Here is a 25,074-nt window from a genome sequence, read left to right on the forward strand (position 1 = left end):
GAGGCTGTAGTACCTGGGAAGGATGAGGTGATTTTTTAAATTATTATGTATATATACACTGCTACAATGGTGAATACTGATATTATATTTCAAATAATGAGGCCAGCAGATTTACAATTAATCCTAATACGCCTAAAGCTCAGACTTTAGTCTGCTCTCAATGCCAGGTTTCAGTTCTTTATACAGTGTTTTTTTCTATTATTGGCTGATTATGATTTTGAAGAGAAGGGATATCCTTAGCTCTGGCTGCGAGCACAATAGTTCCACCTACCTGCTGTTCAAGCTTGCCTGAAAGGGCAGGGGGAAGGCAGCTACAACAGCTTGTTTCAGGAAGTGGATGAACTGAGTGACTACACCAAAGCTGGTATGAGATTTTTTGTAAAACTGTGAGTCATGCTACACTAGTAGAGTCCAAGAATTAAAAATATGGCGTTTGAAATTAGCATAAGAGCTCCCCTTTATATTTAGAGCTTTCAGATCATATGTGGTGTGTTTCTAAGCCCATTCTCTCTCTGCTTGTCAAAAGTACCCAGTGAACCTACTGCAATCCAGTGATGAGCCACAGTTTAGGTGAGCTACGTTAAAAGGAGCTTCTGTAGCCAACATCCCATAAACTGTAGAGAAGATGGATGTCGAAAAACAGGCAAATACTTGCAAATGTGGAAGTGTAGTCCTTTTTATGTCCAGCAGGGGGTGACTCCTGTGATTTTTTTTTTAAAATAAGAAGTGTGATTTCATAGAAGTCTATGAAAAACAACCTATAAGTTATGGTCTCCGTTGCTGGTTTCAAGTGCTGTTTAGTCAGATCCACAGTTTACTCATGATGACTTAGAACTGGATTTCATAAAGCAATGAGTGACGTTACATTGGTTACATCTGTACTTCAGATAGAGTGTACTCTTTATCTTTTACCCTCAAAAAGGAAGTAGTTTCATCTTCACACCTAGCCAAAACTGACTCAAGTGACATAGTTTGAGGTAATTTTTTATGTTTTTGTCCCACTGAAAATGCAATAATACAAACGTGGAACTGTAAACACTCTGTAGTGGGGGGGAAATCAGTGGATTCCCTTTAAAGGTTAAGGAACGTGCATCATCATGGTTAAAGAAAACCAAGATTGTCAGTAGGAAATCGGAAAAGAACTGCGGCTTCATGTGTAAAAGTCTGACTTTTCACTGACTCATCTATTCTCTTCAGCCTTCTCCATCTGAGGACTTTGTGGCTTTATAAACACCACAAATACACCTCGGTATAGTCAGTTTATCTTAAAATATGGACAGAGGGGGAAATGAGCAGACTTGTGCTATCATAAATTAAATACAGTCACCAACACGTCTAATTGAATGTCAATTAGCCAAAATGTAGGGTGTCTTTCTTCTCTAACACAAATGTGAGATAACTGTTGTTAGGACTTGTTCTGCCAACAACACATGAGCATTTTCACATAAACACAGTTTGTTTTGGTCTGTTTTGGTGAATAATCTTTCTAACCTGGAAAATATTAGAGGAAATTGTTTCATTTATTCAGTGGCTGTTGCTCAGGGGTAGAGCGGGACATCCACTAATTGGAAGGTTGGTGGTTCAATCCCTTGCTGCTCCAGTCTGCATGCCAAAATATCCTCTGGCAAGATACTGAACCTGGAGTTGCTTCTAACACATTCATCACAGTGTAACAAAGTGCTTTGAGAGTGCAAGTAGAATAAACAGCAGACCAGCTCAGTTACTAATTATCAGGACAACAATAAAAAAATAATCTGGTTCTAAAATTATTTAAATATTAATTTCAGAAGAACATCAGTAGGTGACATTACTCCATGTTATTATTCATTCAAGAAAAACTATGTAAGAAGTATATGACAAACCAAGTATAACCTGAAACCTTATTATTTTATGCATGACTTCATATTTTCAGAGGGCTTTCCCCCACTTTTCTAAAGAACAATGATTCAGTTAACTGAGTCTTTTGAGTATGTGTTTATGCACAGCTCTGTTAAGGTCTTGGAGGTCTTAAGGTTATGTTAAGGTCATGCTGTGTGTTAAGGACCACAGCATTTCACTTCAGTTAATTTTGGCTCGACCACTGCAACACCTTGATTTTTTTCTTTTTCACCCATTCCTTTGTTGATTTGCTGCTGTGATTGGGATTATTGTTCTTTTGCATGATCCAATTTTGGCTAAACTTCAGCTGTTGAACAATTGGCCTCACTTTTTTTTATCTAGCGTACTCAAGCATGGAGAGGACATGACTGCAGGTTGCCCAGGTCAAGTCTAAATCATCATGCCTCCACTACTGTGCTTGAGATTTGGTGTCTGGTGTTTGTAATGATATGGTGACTTTGGTTCTTATTAAAAGGAAGTGCTGGGCATTGTGGCCAAACATGTCCACCATGTACTTGTGCCTCCATGTTCTTTTTCTATTTTTCTAATTGTTTCCTCATGAAGTTTCACATTTAACACACTAACCGAGGCCTGAAGAGTCTGAGGTTGTTTGGCAGGCTCTCTGAGCATTGAACAGTCTGACCTTGGGGTGAATTTCATAGGACGTCCACTCCCAGGAAGACTGGCAATTATCGTGAATGTTTTACCCATAGTGTTTCTGCATTTTGGCTTAGTTTTCCTTTAGATAAATAATGACATGGTGTAACCAGGTTAACCTGGTAAGGATTAGATGACTTTTTATTATATCCTAATATGGATTTGTGCATTTGTTTTTTTTCTGTGTAGGTTAAATAATTAAAATATGTACATTTTCATATCTGATGGATTGTTTTTAGGCATGTGGTTTAACTTCACACACGCCTGGGTAAGCTGTTTCCCCCTTTTTGCTAAGTTGGTCTAAGCACATCTTAACTCCATCTCTGTATTAAATGCAAAGTCATAAGATTGGTATCAAACTTCTAGTCTCTCACAAGAAAGCTGAGAAATGTATTTCTCAATATTTTTTAAAATGTTCATTTAAAGGAACTATGGCACGGACTTTAAGATGATTAAGCATGAGCAAGCTACCCTTAGTGGAAATTTTAAAAATGGGTCTGCGACAACTGCAGCACTGATAAAATTGACACCGAGTGCTAGTTAATGTTTTTAAAGTAACGCAAACATGCATCAGGTCTAATGTTTATGGTTTACATATATGTAATAAACTTTATTTAAACTCACATTGATTGAAGGCCAGGACTGAGCATGCTCTGCTGACATGTACCCTGGCTGCGGGTGACAGGTGAGGGTGTTAGACCTCTGAGGGACTGGAAAGGCTGAGCAGGACGCTGGGCCCCTCATGACACCGCTGGGCACTGCAGCAGAGAGCACGCCCAGTGTCCTCGGAGGGCTGATGGGATGCGGACAGGTCCACTCCTCCTCATCCTCTGAGGATTGTGGTGGTTGAGGGGCTGGTGTGGAAGGAGGAGGGGGCTCAAAGTGAAGGTGGGCCACCTCTGACAGTGGAAATGGCATCTCTCTGGAGTGGCGCATGGAGCTCTCGTCATGGCCTCCGTCTCCCCCTGCGCCACCTTGATGGGGAGATGGGGACCCTCTGTGCTGCAGTCTACTGTGGGGAGAACCTATGTGTTGGGACTGCTGTTTTGCGTAGCTCTCAATGTAGGGCCGAGGTTTTGGCAGGGTGGAAACTGGGTCCAGAGAGAAGCGGGGTGGGCACTGGTAAGCTGAGGGATCGGCAACCTCTGAGTAACTACGACGACCCTGAAAGCTGGCTCGTAGGTGCTGGCTGGGTGGTCGGCAGGAGTAAGAGGCTGGTCCATCGTTCACGTCCAGCAGGGGTGAGCGGCGGTGCATGTCCGGGGAGAGGCGCTGCAGCACCGGAGAGCGTCGCTGCTGAATAGGAGAGTGGTGTGGCGGAGGCGGGACTGGAGAATGGCGCTGTGGAATGGGCGAGTGGCGCTGCGATACTGGAGAGTGGCGCTGGTGGTGTATGGGAGAGTGAAGCTGGACTGAGGAAACAAAAAGGAAAAAAACCCATCAAGATTTGCATGCATCTTAGCAACATGCTATAATTCATTACACACTATGGACAAGAGTTAAAACATACTTCAGCAACACACTTTTAAGGCCTGTTCAACCGGTGCACAAAGAAAGAGATGAATACTGTTTTATCTCATGAAGCTCCAAAACTGTTCACACAGAAGGCATGATGGAAAACACATTAGCTCTACTTATGCTATTACTTATACAGGACAAAACACAAATCAATACACAGGGCTCAGTTCTACTTTGCAGTATACACTATATATATATTTACTGGACGTTCAACCAGTGCTTCTTGCAAGTGGGCTGTCAGTTTACTTCGTGTCTGGCATGTAGGAATAAACACTCAAACAGTTTTCATGTTTTGTTTTTCATACAGCACTGTGCAAAAAGTCTTAAGCCACCTCTACTTTCTTTTTATTTTGCTTCCAAGGAGCCAGACCTGTTGAGGTGGTCTTTAGCAATAGTTGTCCAGGCTTTCTGAAAGTTTGGAAATTGGCTGCTTTCTTCACTCACTGTTAGTCCAGTCCTTTCTCTGTCCATTTTCAGAGGAATGTTTTCTTTCTTTATTTTGGTTTAATGTTTTAGCACTGATCTATGAATCAGTGCTAAAAGTGCACCAAACTCACAGCACGAACCATTGTTGTGTCTACATGTAACAAACAACTTAGAATCAATTTGTAATTTTTTAATCTTTAGGCACTTTGTTACTTCTAACAAAGTAAAAATCTCCAAAAAGGCCAAAGGTAACACAGTTTGACAGACATAAAATTCTAATTTTGCACCAGCAAGGTGATTCTCAAAGAGATATTAACTACAAGCCAGGCATATCTTGGCATGATGTGTCGTGTGTCCTTAAAAAAAATACCTGAAGCAGATTAAAAGCATCTGAAAACAGAGGTCAGGGAATAGGTACGATAGTGAGCATCTACAGCCAGCTGTAAACCACAGGGGAGGCTATGTCATGTTTTATGGCTGCATTTTAGTCAATGGCGTTGAAGATGTTTTCACATTTGATTATGTAATGAAATTATGAATGCAGAAAGGTATTTTGATCCAACATGCATTAAGTATGGCAATCCCAAACACACTAACGCATACCTAAATAGAAAAACATACAATGAAACACTATCAGTCACTGATTGATCTCCCCAGACCTCGACATTATTAAAGCACCCTGACAAAGGATGAAACAAAAAGTAGCCAACATCCAAAAAAACATCTTTGGGATTCCTTTGAGAAGCCTGGAGAACTATTCCTGAAGGATACTTCAAGAAGTATTTAGAAACCGATAGTTCATGCTGTGTTGATAAATAAATAAATAAAGTTAGTCAAACCAAATATTGCTCTAAAGTGTACAAATTCAGCTTTTGCCTTCTTTTCTATATTCCCATGTATGTTTGCACGTGTCAGTAAATCACTTTATCCATGTCCCATTTTCCGAGTAAAGTCCAAAGAAATGAGGGGTGACTCAAGACTTTCACAGAGCTGTATTTCATACTTACATCTGTTTTTGGATTTATTAAACAGATTGCTGGTTGGTAAAAGAACTACATTGCGCAAAAGGTGACATAAATTACAGATTTTGACTGGTTATTTGTGTCTGTGTCGACCTCGAGGATCTTTGCCATCTGACCTCGCTACGACTTTTAAACCGCAAAATAAACACACATCCACAACAAGTCAGTGAGGTGACAATCCAAAAAATGTGTTAGTAGTGTTGAATCTATCTGCAAGCTAACATTCAGAGCATTTGGCTGGAGTTGTTTATAGGGGCAGATCGTTCCAATTAATTCATCTATAATGTGCGAACAGTAGTTCGCTAGCATTTTTGCTAGCGAACAGTAGTAGCCCCGTTTTTGTTTCAACATGAAAATAACCGTTTCTTTTTGGACACCGGGTACACATTGTTGTGCAAGACCTGAAGTGGCGTGCATAGAACCCTGACCCAAACCTCATGTAACACCTTTAAAATGAACAACAGCTGTGAGACAACACGTATCACTCACTGGTGTGTGTTTCTTGTGGCTCTTGTGAATACAATAACCAGCACAAGTCTTCAGGTGTCAATGCACTTTTAGCCTTGCGCAATAACTGGTTTTGTTCCCAAACAGTCACTTATATGATTCTGTTCCACTATTTTTTTGGCGCAATGTGAAGAAAATGAAACTGATTCGCCACTTTAATTATACATAAAGATAACATTTTCATTACAGCTCATTATTTGGCAATGATACTATTATTTTATTAGATGACATTTCTGTAAGGCTCTAATCCTTTCTTCAGATGATAAGACATGATAGTCACTTAATAGAGATGCACATTATGTTCCCCTATATATTCATAAAAAAGATTTATCTGCACAAGTACAGTTGTAGTATTTCCTGTAATTACAAGATATGCTGATGAGTCAGTCAGCCCTGTAGTCACCACTTCAGCTCCACTTCCCATTTCAAAGAGGAAACATCATTTATGGCTGATTGGTTGAGGTGTTAAAAGGGAGGGGGCGTTTGTGCTCTCAAGCGCTCTTTGAATGAGAAAAACACAGTCAAATGGGACTACTTTCCTTAACTCATACAACACCCAGGAGAAATTTAATGGCTCCACACAAATTCCCACCTCCCTGAATATTTTAACAATTCATGAAAAATATTTGTTTGCGTTACAGATATCCAGGAGGAAATCATATCCTCGCACAATCCTGCAACTAATGAAACAGAAGTGGCATTTAAGACGCTTTTTCCAGCTTTGTGAGAGTTGCCCCGGGTTTAAGGAGAACTCAGATGAAGCTTGGGGTTTTCTGTGTTTTCCCCGCTGCTAACTACGTAAAAACGTGCACATATTCATTGAGGCTTTTTTTAAAAACATTATTTTCCAGTTTGTAGCATTTACAAACTGTCAGTGTGTGTGGTATTTTTTGGTTTGTGGTAGGTAGTAGATGCACAGTTGCGAGACATTAGCTATGTGTGTGAATATGCGCACAGGAAGAGAAAGGTGTTGCCAGCGTTTAGCACTTTTAGGTTTTACTCCACAACGTGTCTGTGTGAGTTCCTATCTTTACTTGTTTTAATGAGAAAACAGCTGCAACAAATCACAACCAGTAGTTATTTTCTGGCACATGAATGGAACGAGCAAAAATGTCCACGTGATGTGTTTAAATAGATTTTAGCTAGGTGTTTCAATGTTTAAGAGCTCTGATTATATAAAACTTTTTATATTAATTATTTGTGCTTTTAAGCGCACCTACACCGAAGGACATTTATTCCAATGAAATAGCTAAAAACTTTAGGATTTAAACGTAAATACTACTTTATCATCCATCTCATTGTAGTTTCATGTCAATAAATGTACTTTTTTATATTTACTGTCTGCTTCCTGGATCATTTATGAACATGTCATTTCTACGTAACTTGTGCTGACGGAAAACTTACATGAAAGCTCTTCTAAAAAATTTTCAACATGAACCGACTACCATAGTGGTAAACTGCAAACTGTACTTTGACTTTGATGCATCAGCGATAATAATAGCACCCTTAAACACTCACAGGGGAAATACTTTTGAAACGACTGCTTCAAATCGAGAAGGCTAGCGCCATATAAGAGTGCTCTGCACACTGTTTTTCAAGCACTTAGTACTTTTTTTATTACCACAGTGTGAACAGACTTTGAAAGAAAGCTAAAATGTGAGACCTCTAACAGCTATAGTGTGTGAAGGCCTTTGTACAGATTTCCTATAAGAATTCAAATGAAGTGCTGAAGTGCATTACTATTGCCAAATATGGCTATGTTTAGCTTATAAATGAATGCAGAGTCCGAATAAAGACAAAAATTGTATTTTCTGGTTACAGTGTTACGAAGGAAGCTATTGATAGCCGGCAAGCTGCTAGGTTGGGTAGCTTGTGTGACTGCACGACTTGTACCGAGAACCCCGCGTGTTCTTTAAATGTGCTAGGTGGCCTCTTCTTTGATTTGGCTTTTAAGATAAAAGCCTTAGACAGAAACTCTGCAGGAATGCTGTACTTCTGCAGTTGTGTAAAATTGGTTATAAGCAACTGACATTGCATACAAAAGTAGACTGAGACCATTTACTTCAGATTTAAAAAAATATTTGTAATTACTAGAAATAAAATAAAATAGTTATTACTGTTCCTGTTTATTTAAATATTATCTAAATTATAAGCATAATAAGATTATATTTATCATATTAAACATCAAGTCATTCTTGTTTCTGGAACAATGTAAATTAAGCTAATTTTGTCATCCACAAAAAAACCAAAAAAACAGCTGTTAAAATCCTTGCATTAGTTATAAAGCAACAGCTACAAAAACAAAATAATTATATTAATTATGTGAGAAATTAATAAAATTGTGATCTATAATCTGTCTGTGTTCTTTTGGTAGTAAGATAAAAGCTAAACTAATGATAATTAATCAATATGTGCATCTAAAGATTTACTCTTGTTAACCTAAAATGTGACTTTGCTTCAGTGTTTAAAAAAGGATAAAACACACCTATGGACACAAGAAGACAACTGACTGTAGTGCAATAAAAAACATAAAGCCGACTTCAACAGAAATATTATGGAAATGAAAAAAATATGTAATATACTGATATTAGTGTGACTCAAACATGTTGAATCGTTTTAATGCAGAATTCCATTTAAACGTCAAGTTGACAAGAAGCGCGCGCATTTCTGAACACGCACATCCGTTACAGATAAGGCCGTGTAGCGTAACAGCCAGTGTAGCGTTGCAATTTTCATCCAAAAAACGCAAATTCTTCCCTCATCAATAGGAAAACACAGTTATCTCAGCTGAAGAGCTTCATGTACTGCTGTGCTGTGGGTTTTGCTTTCTTACTGTAGATGCTAACCTGGACTAGCCTGCTCCTGCGTGGCTTTCCTCAGGATCTCCGTCTGCTTGGAGCTCAGCGCACGGAGGCGTCCCAGCTCCTCCGTTAACTCTGTGTACGCCAGAGCCAAATTCACCCTGAAGGAGAAAGCGAGGCAATGTGTCATTATCGTCATCGTTTTTAATCATAGAGGATCACAATGTTAACAGAAGGTGTTACAACTCCACACGATTGCACACACATAGTAATTTCTGTCAAATCTCTGTCGAATATACACCACTGATCTTAATTACTTTGAACCATTTTTTAATGAATGTATGTAACTTAAATACAAATCATTACATCTCCTCTTTAAACTCAATGAATCCTGCAGCTCTGACATGGACCTGCAAATTAGGAACTGACAGGCTTCTAGGCCTAAATTCTTAGATCTCATATGTATGTATAATTGAAGTGCATAAAATCACACCATTTCAAGATGTGTCATGGCTCTGAGAGGCCATACTGACTACAGCATCTCTATTTCAAGAAGCGTAAACAAGGCTATGTGTCTTTTAACCCTAGCAACAAGATGACTTTGTCTTTTTTGTTAGTATAAAAACTGATCTGAACCCTGCAATATCAATTCATGTGAGGCCATTTAGTATTAAGCTAGTGGATATGAGAAATAATCACTTTACAGATTGTAAGCATTTATCTGACAGTTTAGATGCCATGATATAAGGAGTTTTGTTCAACAAGAATGTAGCAACTTTAGTAGTTAGTCACTACCAATAGCCCCAGATCTGATAAGACTGTTTATCTTACCAATTTTTATAAACTCTACAGTCTTGATCTGAAATTGACTCATTTCTTCATGTTTATTGCAAGACAGAAACCTTAATCTAATGTGAAATCCGCCAAGATAATCTATTTAATCTACTAGTTTGAGTAATTTCTTATATGAAGACTTGCATTTAGAGGAAATTGCCATTATCACTAGTTCCACAAAAGGATAAGTGAATTTGCATCTTTTAAAATGTCGCAGCGGGGCACATTTATCAGTCTTTGCTTTGTTCTCAAAACTTGAAAACAATAAAAATAAAAAAATTCAAACATCTCGTGATTGCAAATATTAACCGCCAGTTAGACAGGAAAGTGTGAAGAAAGATGCTTGCTGTGCTCGGGCACCAAATTGTTGCCAGGCTCAGATCTGATAAAGCACTGCTGGTAGCAAATTTAGCCTCTTGATGAGAATCTGACTCAGTTCATTCCTCCATAGAGATCGTGGCAGATAAAAAGTTGCAAACGACACATCTGTATGTACTGGGGATTTCTATTGCATGAATAGGAACAGAGTTGAACTTCAACTGCAGCACTAACACAAAAAAAGAAGCGAAGAACGAACATGTATGCGTCCTACACAGCTAATAAAACACACTGTCAAATTAAAAATATGTTCCCTGGCACTCCCGCGCACTAATTTAATTGAGCCCTCCCACTTGCATGCGTAATCCTGCTACATGGGAATGTATTAGAGGAACATATGTTTGTGCTGATATCATCCTCTGAACTGCTATATCTGTATTCTATTAAAGATATCTGCAAAAAAGTGTATGCACAAACATGCTTTCCATGCCAACAGAGGACTGCATCCCGGCATATTTTTAACACCTGGCACAAAATAACTTCAAGTAAGGACAGGGAACTCGGTTCAGTTAAGCTCACAAAAAAATAAAAATAAAAAAGAAGTCATAACTTCCACTGGGTAGCTGGCTTTGTGTTGGAGGCCCACCTAGTTTTCCAAAGCTGTGACTCACACAGAGTGGTGGTATCAAACCCCTTCAGCCCCCTCCATGTTACAAATAACATCTTCTTTGTGGTACGAGTTGGTGGAACCTCATACTAATGCTGAGCTGAATCAAGGTCAAAGTTCACCCTTATCCTAATTGTGGCTTTGGATAAATAGCCGCCACAAACACGTAGATACATTCAGTGCATCCGTAGGAAAATAACAAACATTTACGCTACTTACTGGCATGGTGGGTGGAGCGTGACGTACAATATCAATATTGCCAAAGGGCTGATAAAGTGTATTCGCTTCCTCTCCTCGGTACTCTCAGGTAGCTCTCGGCTCTCAGGCGCTTTATTTCTAAATGCAGATGTATATAGTGAAATTCTCTCTTTAGATTGGCATACCCCTTCCTTTTCACACTTGTGTTATCGCACGTTTCAATTTTGTGCGTTTTGAAAATCTTTGTCTTACGGTTTTGGTGAGAATGCAACACCTCTAAGTCACGCGGCCATGTGTGAACACCTGCACTTGAGTGCAAGGGTGCACGAAGCATTTAATCACTAATAAACTGCGTTGTTTTTTCTGTGAAACCAGGACCTGTGCGTGTTTTTGTGTCTGTGGCTCTAAAAATACTGCACATGTTTGCCAGCATACGTCTCTCCTTTTGGCTCGCACCTATATTTATTTCTCTCTCCACTTTGCATGCAAGTAAATGTGTGCATACTGTAACATGTACACTACAGTGCGTAGGAGGGGTGTGATAATTCTGATACAGCATTGATAAAAGACTCGTGCAAGTGAATAGATCAGGAACAGAGGTACGTACATTGTATATGTTTGTGTGGGCTGATTTTCACATCTGATCTTGGATTAGACATTTTCGAGAAAAAAGACATCACCGCACGCGCTCGTGGACGCTGACCCTCTCTTTTTTGTAGAAAACCTGTTTTTCAAACATGCTGCTACTGTTCAACCACTCACAGAATGGACCTGCCGTGGGGCGGAAGGTAACACGCAGATACCTGGTAATTCACGTGATGTGGCGGTAAACTTCTCGTCACTGTGTGCGGCCAAGTTTCGGGGAAAGATAAACAAATAAATAAAGATATTTATTGCGCTTAGAAGAAATGGGGAAACTAGAATTCGGACCTTGCTGAAGGGGTGGGTGTTTAACAGACACTGAATTGTGGTGGGGGCTTTTCACACTCTGCAGTCCAAACACACACACACACACACGTACTTCTGCATTATGTTTCAAGCACTTTCAGCTAAACAAAGAGAGGTGTCAAACAGTTCTCACGCCAAGCTGCAGTGATGCTAACAATACAGTTTGCACCAGCAAACACTTGTATTTCTTGCGTCTAATTTTTCATTAAGAAATTAATAAACAGATACCCGTGTGGTGTCCTAAAAAATACAAAAATCCAGTTTGAATTCATTGGAGAATTTGGTTAATATTGTTTTTTTCTTGTTTGAATTTCCAACAAGAAATGGGAATTCCGCTTGAATTTAAAATCATCATGCTGTGATTTATTGGAAACAGCTCTCACGTTTTCAAAGCTGAAGACAAATTAGTCATTCTCTCTGTGTACATTAGCATAGTATAGTATAGCATAACGTGTACGTGTGTATGTGTAGGGGGGGTACTGCCAGGTGCCTGCCAGCGTCTCTGCAGTGTGGCTTGTGGTTGGTGAGGCAAGCTGCTTCACGTATTATCAGTCATGAGTGAGGCAAACGAAAGTCCACAAATGCGCTCATGAAAATTTTGACTTGGAAAAGATCAGAAAGGTGAGAAGTGGTTAAAAAAAAGCGAAACATGACAAAAACAGGTACATCTTGTGACTAACGGATGGCGAAATTAACTCGGCTGCACTGCCGGAAGGTGATTTCATAACTTTTCTTACATTTAAAGGTGCTAATTAATTTATGGAATCGTTCACTGGTTACAACAACTACAAAAATATCAGGGAAGCTAATTAAACTCAAACACATACTGCTCTCTAGATTATAAGAGGGCCAAAGATGCTGTGTTAATATCCTCCACAGCACATACAAAATTCTATTCTAAAATTCTTCTATATCAATCTGTGCAGTTTACACTAAATGAGCCCAATTACAAGAAAAAGCACAAGGAAACCAAGTAGCGGCATATCAGTGGGAGTAGGTGATATTGTTGAGTAAAACCAAAAGGTGACCAAGGTCTGGAAAAAGCAGTAGGCTTCTACCACACACTTGTTAAAAGCTAAAAACTAAGACTGTCTTCGCTGGCAAACTATTTACTTTCAGTTTGAACCCCATCGAAACACTTCTGGGGTTTCACTGTGTGGGAGTCAATTGCCCAACATGATGTGGTTTTTTTTGTCATTCTTTCTCGTTCTTTTTTTCTTCCTTACCTCTTCTATCTTGTAAACATGCAATGCCTGGGACAATCTGTGGGGGGGTTATTAAAAAAGAAGAAGGAAAAAAAGCTACTTTGTTGCCCCCTCAGTTGTAAACATATTTCTCTCATTGGTTGTACACAGGCAGGGCCATGAATACTCCCAGCTGCATTTATCATGATGGCTTATGTGAGGAAAAATAAAATAAAAATAAAAGAACAAATGCAAAGATAAAACTGGGTCTCTATTAAATAAACAGGAGGAAATGGACTGAAAGGAGTCTTAACGCTGTGCTTACACTGCCCCCTGCTGCTCAGGCTAATTTCATTCCAAACCTCCTTGATTAAATGTTAAACACACAAACAGTGGAGTTAAAGTTTCATGTACACACAGCGGAAAATACATAACATGCAGTGTTTGTGTCCAAACATGAATACCCTTGTATTAATGCTGTGCTGGAGAGCTCGTCTACTGTCTAACGAGGCCCCCGGAGGTCGGCCTGAGCGCATCACGGCGGGAGAGTAAACATACAGATGAGCAGCAGCTTCTGGTGAAAGCATTCTCCTAATGCTCGCATCAGTCTTCGTATATTCACTGTTGCCTCCTCTGAGTTTCTCAACCAGTATCCTTCCTTCCTCATATGACTAAGTTTCCTCCTTTCCATCCATCTCTCTTCAGATTTACTTCGTCAGCTTTAGTCCCCCCCCCCCTCCCCTCCCCTCCCAGAGATCTGCCGTGGTCACTTACTGCTCATCTCCCACCTTCTTTATCCACTCCACATCACACTGCTTGCACGGAGAAGTCATTTCCTGCCGAAGTAGAGCATGAAATTAGATTAGCATGCAGGTGCTGGTAGAATGTTGGAAAAAAATCTGACAGCAAGAGTCTATTTGAAGCCTGTTTGGCGCTAACACAGCTAAGAGAATGTGTACCCATAAACACAAAAGACTTGTGCCATTATTATTTATTTATTCAAGCACCACATGTGGTGGTTTTCTTGGCTTATATTGCATGTAAGATATGGACACCGCTGCCGTGCTGTTACCCATTAGTTTGCAGTTCCTGTCTTCTTAAGCATCAAGCTGAGCATTATCGACCTCTGGACACTAATGGGGACCATCATTTACAAAATACATATCAGCTACTGAGCCCACAAACTCATCAAGAAATTATTTAGCAGGGGGTTGAATCAAGGGATCATGGGTAGCTTTTCCATAGATGTCTTTGTATACAACTAGATTTCTCATTTAAAATCAGAGGAGTCGCCCCCTGTGGGGCCATTAGAGAGATTGCAGTTTAAGACACTTCTGACTAGGCTTCACTTTTCAGACTCTGAATCTAAATCCATTTTTATATACAGTGTGTGGTTTATGTGTGGTACCCTTTACGGCTTCCGTATATGGAGGATGCCACCTTTTTGGCCATGCTGTTCCATCACAGGTATGACGCAGACAGAAAGTTCACTTTGTTTACTCTTTGATAGAAGAATAGCATTCTGTGATGCGGTCTTGGCTGACACCAATAACAACCGAGGGAATTATCTGACTTCTAAGCTTCTAAATGCTTTACTGTGTTCACCAGCTTTCCGTGACTTGGCCTGATTGCTCTCTGGTCCGGTGGTGGAACCAGACAGTTGTTACAGCTTTGATTAGGATGAGAGATTATGTACACTGGCATGGCACAGACGCTGATGTCCTTTCGATTTAATTTGTGGCCAACTGTGTTATGCTGTGTTTTTTTTGTCACTCACTGTTTTCATTGGATTGTGCAGACACAGCTGACATGTACAAGTACACCGTGAGGCAACAGTTATACAGGTTATTCTCTCGCAATTGTTTTTAAAGGTCATGAGAGAATTTTAATGGGTGGTTGCACTGGTATGTCAGCCATGGAGCAACTACTTAGTGAAGAGACGGTTCGCTAAAATGACTTCAGCTAGAAAATAGTATTTACCCGTTGTACCTAGTAGACTCCTAATGTCCAGCAACCCAAACCCCCTTGACTCCACCCCTGGTTGCCACTGAACAGCGAGATTAAAATCACTACAGGGATCTCTGCAGATATGGTTTATTTTTACGTGTATAAATCATGCACATTGCATTTAATACACTGCGATATATAAATATCAATTATGGACACTCTAATTAGCTGTAGATATGCATTATTTAAAGACAAAATCGTGGCATTAAATGATAAAAAAATGACTGTGTTTAAAGGTCATGGGGGATTTTGATGAATTATTCAGCAGGAATCTTCTCTAATGGACGGAGAATAGAGTTTTCATTTCTCTTAATGCTTATCACAAATCTCCAAGGACATTTCAGGGAATGCATGACCAGAATGTATTTTTGTTGGCCGCTTCTCTGACAGTGCACAAGCCTCCTAATGCTTCCCTAGCAGATTTAAACAAGCCAACACTGACCCTCTGGCTGTTCTGCAGCTGTCTCATCTCGTCCTTTAGTCTTTCGCACTCTGCCTTCAGCTCCTCCTCCCGCTGACACGCCCCCTGGGCTTCGTGCCGCGCCCCTTCTAGCTCGGCCTCCAGGCGCTGTAGCTTAAGGTCGGACAGGGCGTCAAGGCTACGGGAGCTCTGAAGGGTCAACGCCGGGCAGTCAAGCACTGGGAGAAAGGAGAAGAGGTAAAAGCGCTAAAACACAGTGCTTTGAGTGGTTTTCGCCTGACTAATGCAGTGTTCTGCTGTCCATGGCTGCTGTACAATCGATGAGTATGAAAGAGCAAAAGAGCTGACTTCTTCCAAGGGCAGCATCGTTCAGTTTGTACCTGGGTGATGTGATCTGTGTGGGCATGCTAGTGATTCAGCGCCGCTCACACAGACTCAGTCCTTGAGCCAGAAGACACAGTAACAGTACAGCAGTATCATCTTTTATCCCTGCTCCTCCTGCCTCCTCAACAGAGCGCTCGTATGTGCAGTAACAGGTTTTCCTCATTCATATGCAGCTATTAATCATCACTTCCTCACGTATAAATTAAGGGAAAAAAAACATTGTTTACACCATTTTTTCCAAATATTCGTTAAGGTAATTTGAATCCTATGCAAAATAGTACCTCCTCCTCATGAAGGTATACTATCAGCAGAGGCATCTGTTGAGGTGGCAGTGACACATTTCTTCCATCTTTCAACCACCCACATTGTTGGAGAGGGCAGAGTTTAGCTTCTACTCACTCTAGATCAGTTTAAGTCAACAGATCCTCCTCCATGCAGTAGTAGACTGCATGTCCTATCCTGAATTCGATGCTACAGTCACATAATGTACTGACTCGCTAAGACAATTTGAATTTAAAATCTAAAATCCTACGTTTGTTCACAAACTTTTTAAGAAGCACAGTGGAGTGCTCTGCCATGTTTGCGGAGTCTATAGAAATGCATTGTAATAAGTCCTGTTGTCTCAAGGGTTTTCCAGCATTTCGTAAAGCACACTAGTCACAAAACAGATCACTCAACAGTACAGATGGAAGCAACAGCTGAATAATACAGATAAATCCCCAAATTTACAGAGCAAGTCACTTTACTGCAAATGTTTCTGAAGCCAGAATGAGTGAATTTCAGTCACCAGCACACGCATAGATTACAGGTCTCTTTTCTCTGTGAGTGGGGAGTAGGAACAAAATGTCCAGGCTGAGTCTTTCTGACAGGCTGCGGTCTAACCTGACCTCAATTAAAATGCTTTTCAAACAGACTGTTGGATTTGATCAAAGACTCCATGAACAGGAAAATGCTGAGCAATATTATAGAGTGATAGCTGTTCTCTTGTTTTTTTGTTTGTGTAAATAAAATGCACAAAAAAACTCTTTTACACTTTAAATCAGTAAGAAGAGCCAAGGGTGTACTCTGCCTCCCCTCTGATGGTAGCTGAGATAGGCTCAAACCCCCCCGATAAGGATAAGTTGAAGAGAATAGATAGATTGATGGATGGATGTATCAGGAAGAAGTCAGGCCACACTCCCTGTAAATCTGCTGTTATCAGCTGATTCGATGGCTCAGCTGATACCTTTCTATGCATCCTACTGGCAAATTTTACATCAGGTAGTCTGTTTAAGTTGCTTTAACCTTTAGCCTACAGTTGGGCTTATAGCGGTGGAGTTTCATTTCTATCTCAGTACCTACTGTGTCTCACTTAATCAGGGCCAGGGCCTGTTGTCACTGCCTCTTGCTCTACTCTGTTCTGTCCTGTCGTGACACTGCTCTCCCAATTACTGCAACAATTTATCGTGACTAAAATCAGTTGTTCTGAATGGCTACACTCAGTGGCGGGGCTATAAAAAGGAGTCCTTAAATGTGACTGGAGCGATATAAATATTTCAGCACCTTTCTAGACGATAAGCTACACTTTGATTCAAATACAGATGCTATATGTAAAAAGGCAAATCAACATTGCTTCTGTTTAAGAGAGTTGCTTTCATTTTTTATGATTTGCCTCAACAGGCTTCAACATTTGTACCAACTGAGGGTCAGCAATGAAGCTGGGTCAGCAGCACAGAAACTCTAGCTCCTCTCACCTCTGCACAGCAACCCAGACAAAAAACGTGATGTGAGTTTGAATGCTGGAGTTACAGAAATGATCAGACACAAAGCATCCTAATCCAACTTCAGAAAGCTATGGGGGCATATTCTTTCCAGAGCTACTTAGCCATTCACTGAGCACTTTTGGAGAGAAATTAGTGCACTCCCTGCTTTATAAGCACGATTTTTCACAAGCTTGCTGAATCATACCAGGCTGGTTTTGTAATTGCCATAATTGGGTCCATAAACTCTAGGTCAGAGTTCCTAAATGCATCGTGATTTCAGCCTTGGTTTGTGGTGTGAGTGGTTGAAACTGATCACCATATTGCCATTTCTCTCTATTGAAACATCCGACTATTGATTTGATGCACACCAGTGCTCATATGGTTTATTCAAAATCAGATATACAGATGCATAGTGAAGATATAGAGAGTAAGAGTGCTGGATCACTTACTGTGTGCGTCTGGGCCAGCATGGAGCTGCAGATACTGCATGTCTTTGCTGTGCAGCTGCATGTTGAGTTTCTGCAGGGAGTTGTCCCTCTGCCTCAGAGCTGACTCCAGGCTCAGGATCCGCTCAACGTGTTTCTCCACCAAACTGGTCTATAATCAAACGCATATTCAAATCTTTCTTTAAAGTCACCAGGATTCAACTATTTACTTAGGTTAAAAATGTTACTTAGTAAATATGGATAGAGAAAACACCATTTAAATTACACTTCCAGAGTACCTGTTAGAGCTGAGATTAAAGAAACATTTGCTTTTTTGGTACTCTTGGTTATCACTTGTTTGTATTTGTATCATTACCCAGTGATGTTTGCAGATAATTCCTCTGTTGTGTTGATGCCACAATTTTAGTTTTTGTTTCTTTTGACATCAACTAGTTGGTTAGAAACGGGGAAGCAGGGGTGGAGATGAGCTAAGGGACTGTGTGAACTTAGGGAAGATTTCTTTGTTTGTTCATGTGTTTTAAAAGTGATTTGCGTACTTCCTCACAATGCACATGGGTGGAAATTATACAATATGTGTTTAGCATTGAGGCATCTTTAGAAATATAAAGAAGAATGACTCCTGCGGTGGATGTTGTCAGCACAGAGGCCTCAACTCGACACCAAAAACATCAAAATCCACAGAAGAACTCTGACACGTTCTTTAATATGCTTGAAAAAAAGCATCTCTAGAGTCAAAACACACCTTTGAAATTAACTTATGAAAAAACTATTAATGGTATTGTGCTTCTGAATCCTCACTTTACTTTCAGTTCTGTATATTATGTTAGTAAGTGAGTGAAAGGATGGAAAGGTAAAGGTCAATGAGGCCCAACAGGTAGACGGAGCTGAATTAACAGCAAGCCGCAGCTTCAGGTGACATTGACAGTGTCTCAGCTGTTGGCAGGAAGCAGTTCCAACATCTTTGGTGCACTTTATCCCTTAATCACTAAGACCTCTGAAACTGCTGAGGCTTCTCTGTATGATGGACTTCACTTCATATGAGATGGTTTATTAGCATAGAGGGCATTTAGAGGAAGACCAGCCAGCCAATCTGTTCAGCTGGAAGCTTCGGGCGGATCTGGATCAACCTTGATTTGCTGTGTTTAAAAAAATTTGATTATTTTCTTTGGGGAAATACAGAATAGAATCTTTTCAAATATGATTTTGTTTCAGCTTAACACAGTTTTGTTTAGAGCTAGAGGAGAACTTTTAAAAAATGACTTTTTCACACCAAGGACAAATCACTCACTATAATAATTAATAAACATTTCTGAGGACAGTTACGTACTAAAAGTAAAGTGAGCTTTTTGCATTTTGCTTTTGGTGACGGCTATTAGTTTAAATAGGTGTCTTCATTCAAGATGAGTGCAAACACTAAAGTTTTACTTTTGTAACTACACGTGTTCCACATTTTTTTCAGTCATATATTCATGTCCGGTTTGGGGTGTTTGCAATATCTTTGGATCTTGCCTTTATTTTGTAGATGCACTCTTTTATATTTCCTTGTGTTTAATCTTTTTCCAAATTTCCTTGCAAGTCTTTGTTCTTGTATTTTTTTGTTTTATTTTGGTCATCACTCTGAGCTTGTTTTACTTCCTGTCACTTTTTTGTCCCACTGATTAGATTCACCTGCCTCCTTATTTTATTCCTTGTTTATTCGGAATCCTATCTTCCCAATTTTCTGTTGTCAGTCTGTCTGCTCTCCTACTCCTATTCGGATTCTGTCTGCAAGGTACATTTTTAGTAGCAGTAGGTTTCTGCTTCTCATCTGTCGTCCAGAGTGCATTATCCAATCAGCTCTGAACGGCTTTGGTTGCATCCAGACAAGAGCCGATTAGGAATCGCACTTACTGAAGTGTAATCTAATCTCAAAACCACCGGGAATTGTTAGACAACAATTTACCTTTTTTATTAACCCATTAAAATTTATATCCATTCATAAACAATGACCTCAAATGGAACTGGGCTGGGATAGATGTCGGCCAGACCCAACCGGACAAAGGGTTTCCAGACATTCCTCCTTCCAGCCGTCGTCTTCACCAGCAGATCTTGACTCTGCTTCTTCTTTTCAATTTAAATCTGAACCTCATCTGTTCTGTTTGATCATCTTTTGTCGGGACTGATGCTGATTAACGTCCTAATCATTGCATTTCAGACACGGATGATCATTCTTTAAAAGCTTAAAAGTATGGTATATGATGTAGTAGAGCATGATCAATGCAGCACTCCAGAATCTGAGACATCTGTAGTTTTAAAATAAAAGCTTTCATATAAACAATGAAACTACACACAAGTCAGCGCCACCATCCACACACTTTACTCAATTTTGCGATTTGTCTGTAGTCTTAGTGATGTCAACCATGAAGAGTTTTACTTTTTAAATTTGGTCCCGGTTACCAGAATGTGAAGCTGCGAAACTTAATGAGCCATATGTCTCACAAAGAAAGCTACTGCAAAATAATGAACGCGCAGAGCAGTGAACTGAATAATGCCTCTGACCATCTTGTCGAGATCCCTCTGGAGGTTGTTCTTCTCCATGTGAATCTTCTCGTAAGCCTTGATCACATCCTCCAGCTGTTCCTCTCGCTCCTTTCTCTTCTGGAGCTGAAGCGAGATACAGAAAAGGAGAAAGAAATGTAAAAAGGAAAAGGGTTACTTTTTTCCCTTCATTCCAACTTTTAAAACTTCTTCACAAAGAACAAACAAAAGGGGGGTACAGCTTTCATTCTGAGAGGCGTCAAATGCGTTGGTTGAGAAACTGTTGTGTAACCAAGCAAATTTGGGGCACAGAAATCCTGAAAGCTCAGCGTTTGCGTAGCGGAGCCTGCCTCATCTCCAAAACAAGGATGTTCAAGTGTGTTAAAAAGAAGGATTTCTTGACATGTCGCTGATCTAATCTTCTTACAGTGTGGCATAATAAGAGGGGTGAATGCCACTGGATGCCATAAAGACAGACAGCTCTGAGGGCAGTGACATGCACCAAATTGAGAGAAATGAGGACATTTTCAAAGCAGATGAAGGCACAGAAGTGAGCCTTTTATTGGAGAATATGGAAAAATATGGTCAGTTTGGACTACGCAGAGAATGAGAGTGGGAGCAGCGGCAAGGGAGTGAGATAAACAGAGGACAAAGAGGTATATCACTGCTGTGTGGTGGAGCACTGAAGCCTATTCAGTGTGTCTATGGTAACATATGCCTGGGAAAAAAAAAAACTGGCACCAAGGCGTGTGCGGCTTGTCAACAGCATCGTGACGGAGGCGAGCAGAATTACTCCAGAGCTGGATTTCTGTCCTGAGAGGCCCACAAATGCACGGTTTCCTAAAATAAGGAGATATATTCATTATCACGTTTTACATTTGCACTTCAGTGTAGATACTGTGGGTGAGATCGTTTGTTTTCCATAGTTGGTATCCCTTCGTAATTAATAGCATCAGGTATAAAAGAATCAGTTAGCAGTTATTAGTAGTACATAGCACTAAAGGAAGAATACAATACTCTGAGAATCTCGATGAAAAGGTGCAAGATTGTTTTGTTTGTTTGTTATGAATGTGGAGTCCTTGAATGGAAAAAAAACTGTATTACTGTACAGTAAAAGAAAAAAGAAAAAATACATCCATAAACTCAAAAACATTGTTGTCAGCAGTTTAATAAATGCGCTTTTTGTGGTGCTATGCGGTTCCGTGATATTTAAAAAAGAGAGAGAGCGCTCCGGGCCAGAGGAAGATCATATATGTTAGTTTTTTTAGGTGTGCTGTGGCTTTAAAGAGCAGAAGCCTTCTGTGGTTAGTTTGGTTTGTTCAGTAGCTGAAGGCAGTGCTATCACGAGAGAAAACGCTGAAAACTCTGGTTACCTGGAGAGCTGTACAGTTGCAGTTTAAAGGGACAGCATCCTTAAATCAAACATACTCACAAATATAAGTTATCTCTGCAGTCTGGTGGGAAAAACCCCGATGTAGAAGCACCTTTAGCAGCTATAACTTAAGAAGTAATTATTTTCTGTATGACTTTGTTGGTCTCTCACATCACTGAGGCAGAGTTTCGGTCCACTCTCCTTCGCAGTGTTGCTTCAGTTCCTTCAGGTTTGAAGGCATTTATTTTGTAGCTCTCTTAAAGTCCGGTGAGGTTGAGGTCTGAACTTTGACTGGGCCCCTGCAACACCTTCCCCTTTTTCAGTCTTTCTGCTGTGCTTGGGATCATTGTCCTGTTGCATGACTCGATTTGGAGGACAGATGGCCTCACCTCTAACTCTAGAAAAAACAAACCTAACTCCAAAGATTTGGGATGCTGTGTAAAACATAACTAAAAACCTAATGCAATGATCTGCAAATCTCACCTATGTTTTATTCACAATAGAATATGGAAAACATGTCAAATGTCTAAACTGAGAAAATGTACCACAAGAAAAATATCAGGTATTTTTGAAGTTCATGGGATGCGGACTGAAAAAGTTAGCAGTACTAAAAGGAACAATTTTTTTTTAAAACTAATTAGGTTAATTGACAACAGGTCAGAGAGATGGTTGGGTATAAAAAGAGAAGTGAACACCAGCAGAGGCTCAACAATCTGCAAACTGCATCTACAGATTCTGTACCAATTTCAAAATAATGTTTCTTGACTTAAAATTGGAAAGACTTTGAATATCTCATCACCTACAGTACATGATACAGTGCATAATAAGATTCAGATTTTCTGGAGAAATATCTGTGCAGGCTGATATTCGGAATTGGATCCCTGTGATCTTTGTGCCCTCAGGCAGCATTGCATTAAAAACAGGCATGCTTCTGTCATGGAAATCACTGCACGGACTAACTGTGCCATCCACTAATGCAGGTTAGCAACTGCAAGGTGCCCGGATCCTGCAAGAGAAGCCCAAATAATCATAGAAAATGGACACGCATTATGATTTGTTGTCTGCAAAACACATTAATACTCTTCTTATAGTGGACGAAAGTGACATTTTATTAAAGTCCACTTAAACTAATGCTTTAAGGATCAAACACAGGACTTTAACCCAGAGTCTTGGGTCTGTGTCCCATATGAAACCAAAAATGGCAAAAGCATAAAATTTATAATTTCAGATATAGCTTTTCATTTTGCTTAGACACTAAAACTGCTTATTTATGTTTAGGAAAGGGTTAAAAGTTCAAATAAAAATAGACTAAGTCAGAAACAAAATATTAGGAACACCAACACAGAAATTACAGACCTTGTGATGAAAGTACAGTTATGTATATTTGGTTTCAGAGGTAAAGGACAAAAAATTCCTCACATCAAAGCAAAGGTGAAATAAAAAGAAAAGATTTTGTAGGAGTTTGAAAAAAAAAAACCCTGAGTGTCTCAGAGCGTGCGTATGTGGGTTCAATGAGGGAATAGCTCATTATTATTATTATACGCAAAACGGGGGCAGAAAAAAATTAAAAAGCATAAGATAGCATCATTATGTTCCCAAAGCGAGTGTTCACATGATAGTGTGATGATAAATGAAACTATAAATTTATAGGCTGTACAGTAATTCAATTTTCTCTACCTGCCTTTGATTATTGGAGGTCACCACTTAATTGAAAATATAAGGTTTGTGCCTGTCAGCATGCATAGGTGGTTGTGGTCAGGGTCTTGTACCAACAGAGCATGTTCGTGGAGCCATGAACCCTTTTAATCACTCTGACTGCATCGTATCAGCGCCCCATGACCTTGTATGTCCCACGCTAATCGTTTATGCTGCTCCCATAAACCATTTCCTTCCCTTTGTTCTGCTGTGTAGTTCTTTTTACCGCTGCTGCTACCAGTTTTACCACGGCCTTCCTGTGTCAGTCGTTTCTCACTTGTATTTCCCCACGCTCTTGTTCTCACAGACTTTGAAACAGGAGAGTTACAAGTGAGGAGAAACAAGTAGTCCGAGCACATTTCGGGCACAGCCATTCATCTCTCTCACTCCAGAAGCTTTTGGACAGCGGGAGCACATAAAGTCCACAATTAGTGCTTGTGTGCAGCGTGCACACATTATGCGTGCACTAATTTAAAAATGTGTGATGCCTGTGTGTTTGTAAAAAGGCGCGCCTTCTTTAGCATTTGTTTTCTGAAGGTTAACACGATAAGCACATCTGTAGCCAGGTTTAGACCCGGTTATACCGCGCCACCAAAATAGAGCACCAGCATGAAAATCCTGTGTCACACCGCTCCTTGAACGGCTTCTTAAAAACACCCAATATGAGTAATTTTGCTCGTGCAGCAGCTTTAGTACTTAATTAGTTCTGGACATGTCTCAGTATATGTCCACCAGAGTTGGCCTCAATTCATTTTTAATTCAATTAATTCACCGGAAGGGAGGATTTCTGCAGAATTTGAGAGTGTGATAAGCTTTTTACTTCATCCAGTTATAAAAAAAAAAAAAAAGAACATATTGTAAAATGGATTTCCCCCCATATTTTTTCCCCAATCTCAATCCTTCCCCTTTTTGTTGTCTTGTCTGTTCTCTTACCTCGTGGGTCAGGGCGTTGACTCTCTGCTGCAGGCTGCCGTTTTCTGAGTGCAGCATCGCCGTCTCTTTGCTCTCAAATGAGCAGTAGGAGTTAGTGTCCTCACCAAACTCGTTGATCATGGGGAACTGCAGAGGAAAAGTAAACAAGAAGACAAAAGTACATTGAGCTTGTTTATATTTTTTGTTTGCTTGGTTTTGATTTTTGTTTTTGCTGCTGTATTCTGCAATTTTTCATGAGACCACACTGTGATCATTAATGATTCATCTTACATCAGCTGCAGCTTCTGTTTGGCCCAGATATCACTCATAGGATTGGGGAGTAGGGGGTATTTTTCAGAGCTTTTAAACTAATTTATGAATTTCCATGTCAAGTTGTTCCAGTCATATTTCCTAATTTCATCCCACACGGTGAAATCTGGGGAGGGCCTATGACTAAGCTTTGTCGGTCAGCCTATCCATCTCTAAGTTTGTCCATCTTCTCATGTTTTGCGACAAAAAGTTGGAGAATGATGAAGTGCTTTTTAAAAATCACCCTTTCAAAAAATGTAATTTAAGATCCCTCAGATGAGTGCAAACAGCAGCCGGTGCCTAAATCAGAA

General features: G+C 40.0%; 1 protein-coding gene across 1 annotated transcript in view; it reads right to left on the bottom strand.

Moving 5' to 3' along the window:
- The window catches only part of tbkbp1 (TBK1 binding protein 1), a 75,185-nt gene that overhangs the window by 6,566 nt on the left and 43,545 nt on the right, over nucleotides 1–25,074 (bottom strand). Inside the window, exons 3-9 of the mRNA XM_063482591.1 lie at nucleotides 24,476–24,601; nucleotides 20,497–20,601; nucleotides 17,962–18,109; nucleotides 15,408–15,604; nucleotides 13,733–13,794; nucleotides 8,855–8,970; nucleotides 3,160–3,947 (exon numbers count right to left, since the gene is read on the bottom strand). Coding sequence (XP_063338661.1) covers nucleotides 3,160–3,947; nucleotides 8,855–8,970; nucleotides 13,733–13,794; nucleotides 15,408–15,604; nucleotides 17,962–18,109; nucleotides 20,497–20,601; nucleotides 24,476–24,601 — 1,542 coding nt within the window. The remainder of the gene's footprint in view (nucleotides 1–3,159; nucleotides 3,948–8,854; nucleotides 8,971–13,732; nucleotides 13,795–15,407; nucleotides 15,605–17,961; nucleotides 18,110–20,496; nucleotides 20,602–24,475; nucleotides 24,602–25,074) is intronic.

Source organism: Pelmatolapia mariae, linkage group LG8 (genome assembly GCF_036321145.2).
Source record: "Pelmatolapia mariae isolate MD_Pm_ZW linkage group LG8, Pm_UMD_F_2, whole genome shotgun sequence".
Lineage (NCBI taxonomy): Eukaryota > Metazoa > Chordata > Actinopteri > Cichliformes > Cichlidae > Pelmatolapia > Pelmatolapia mariae.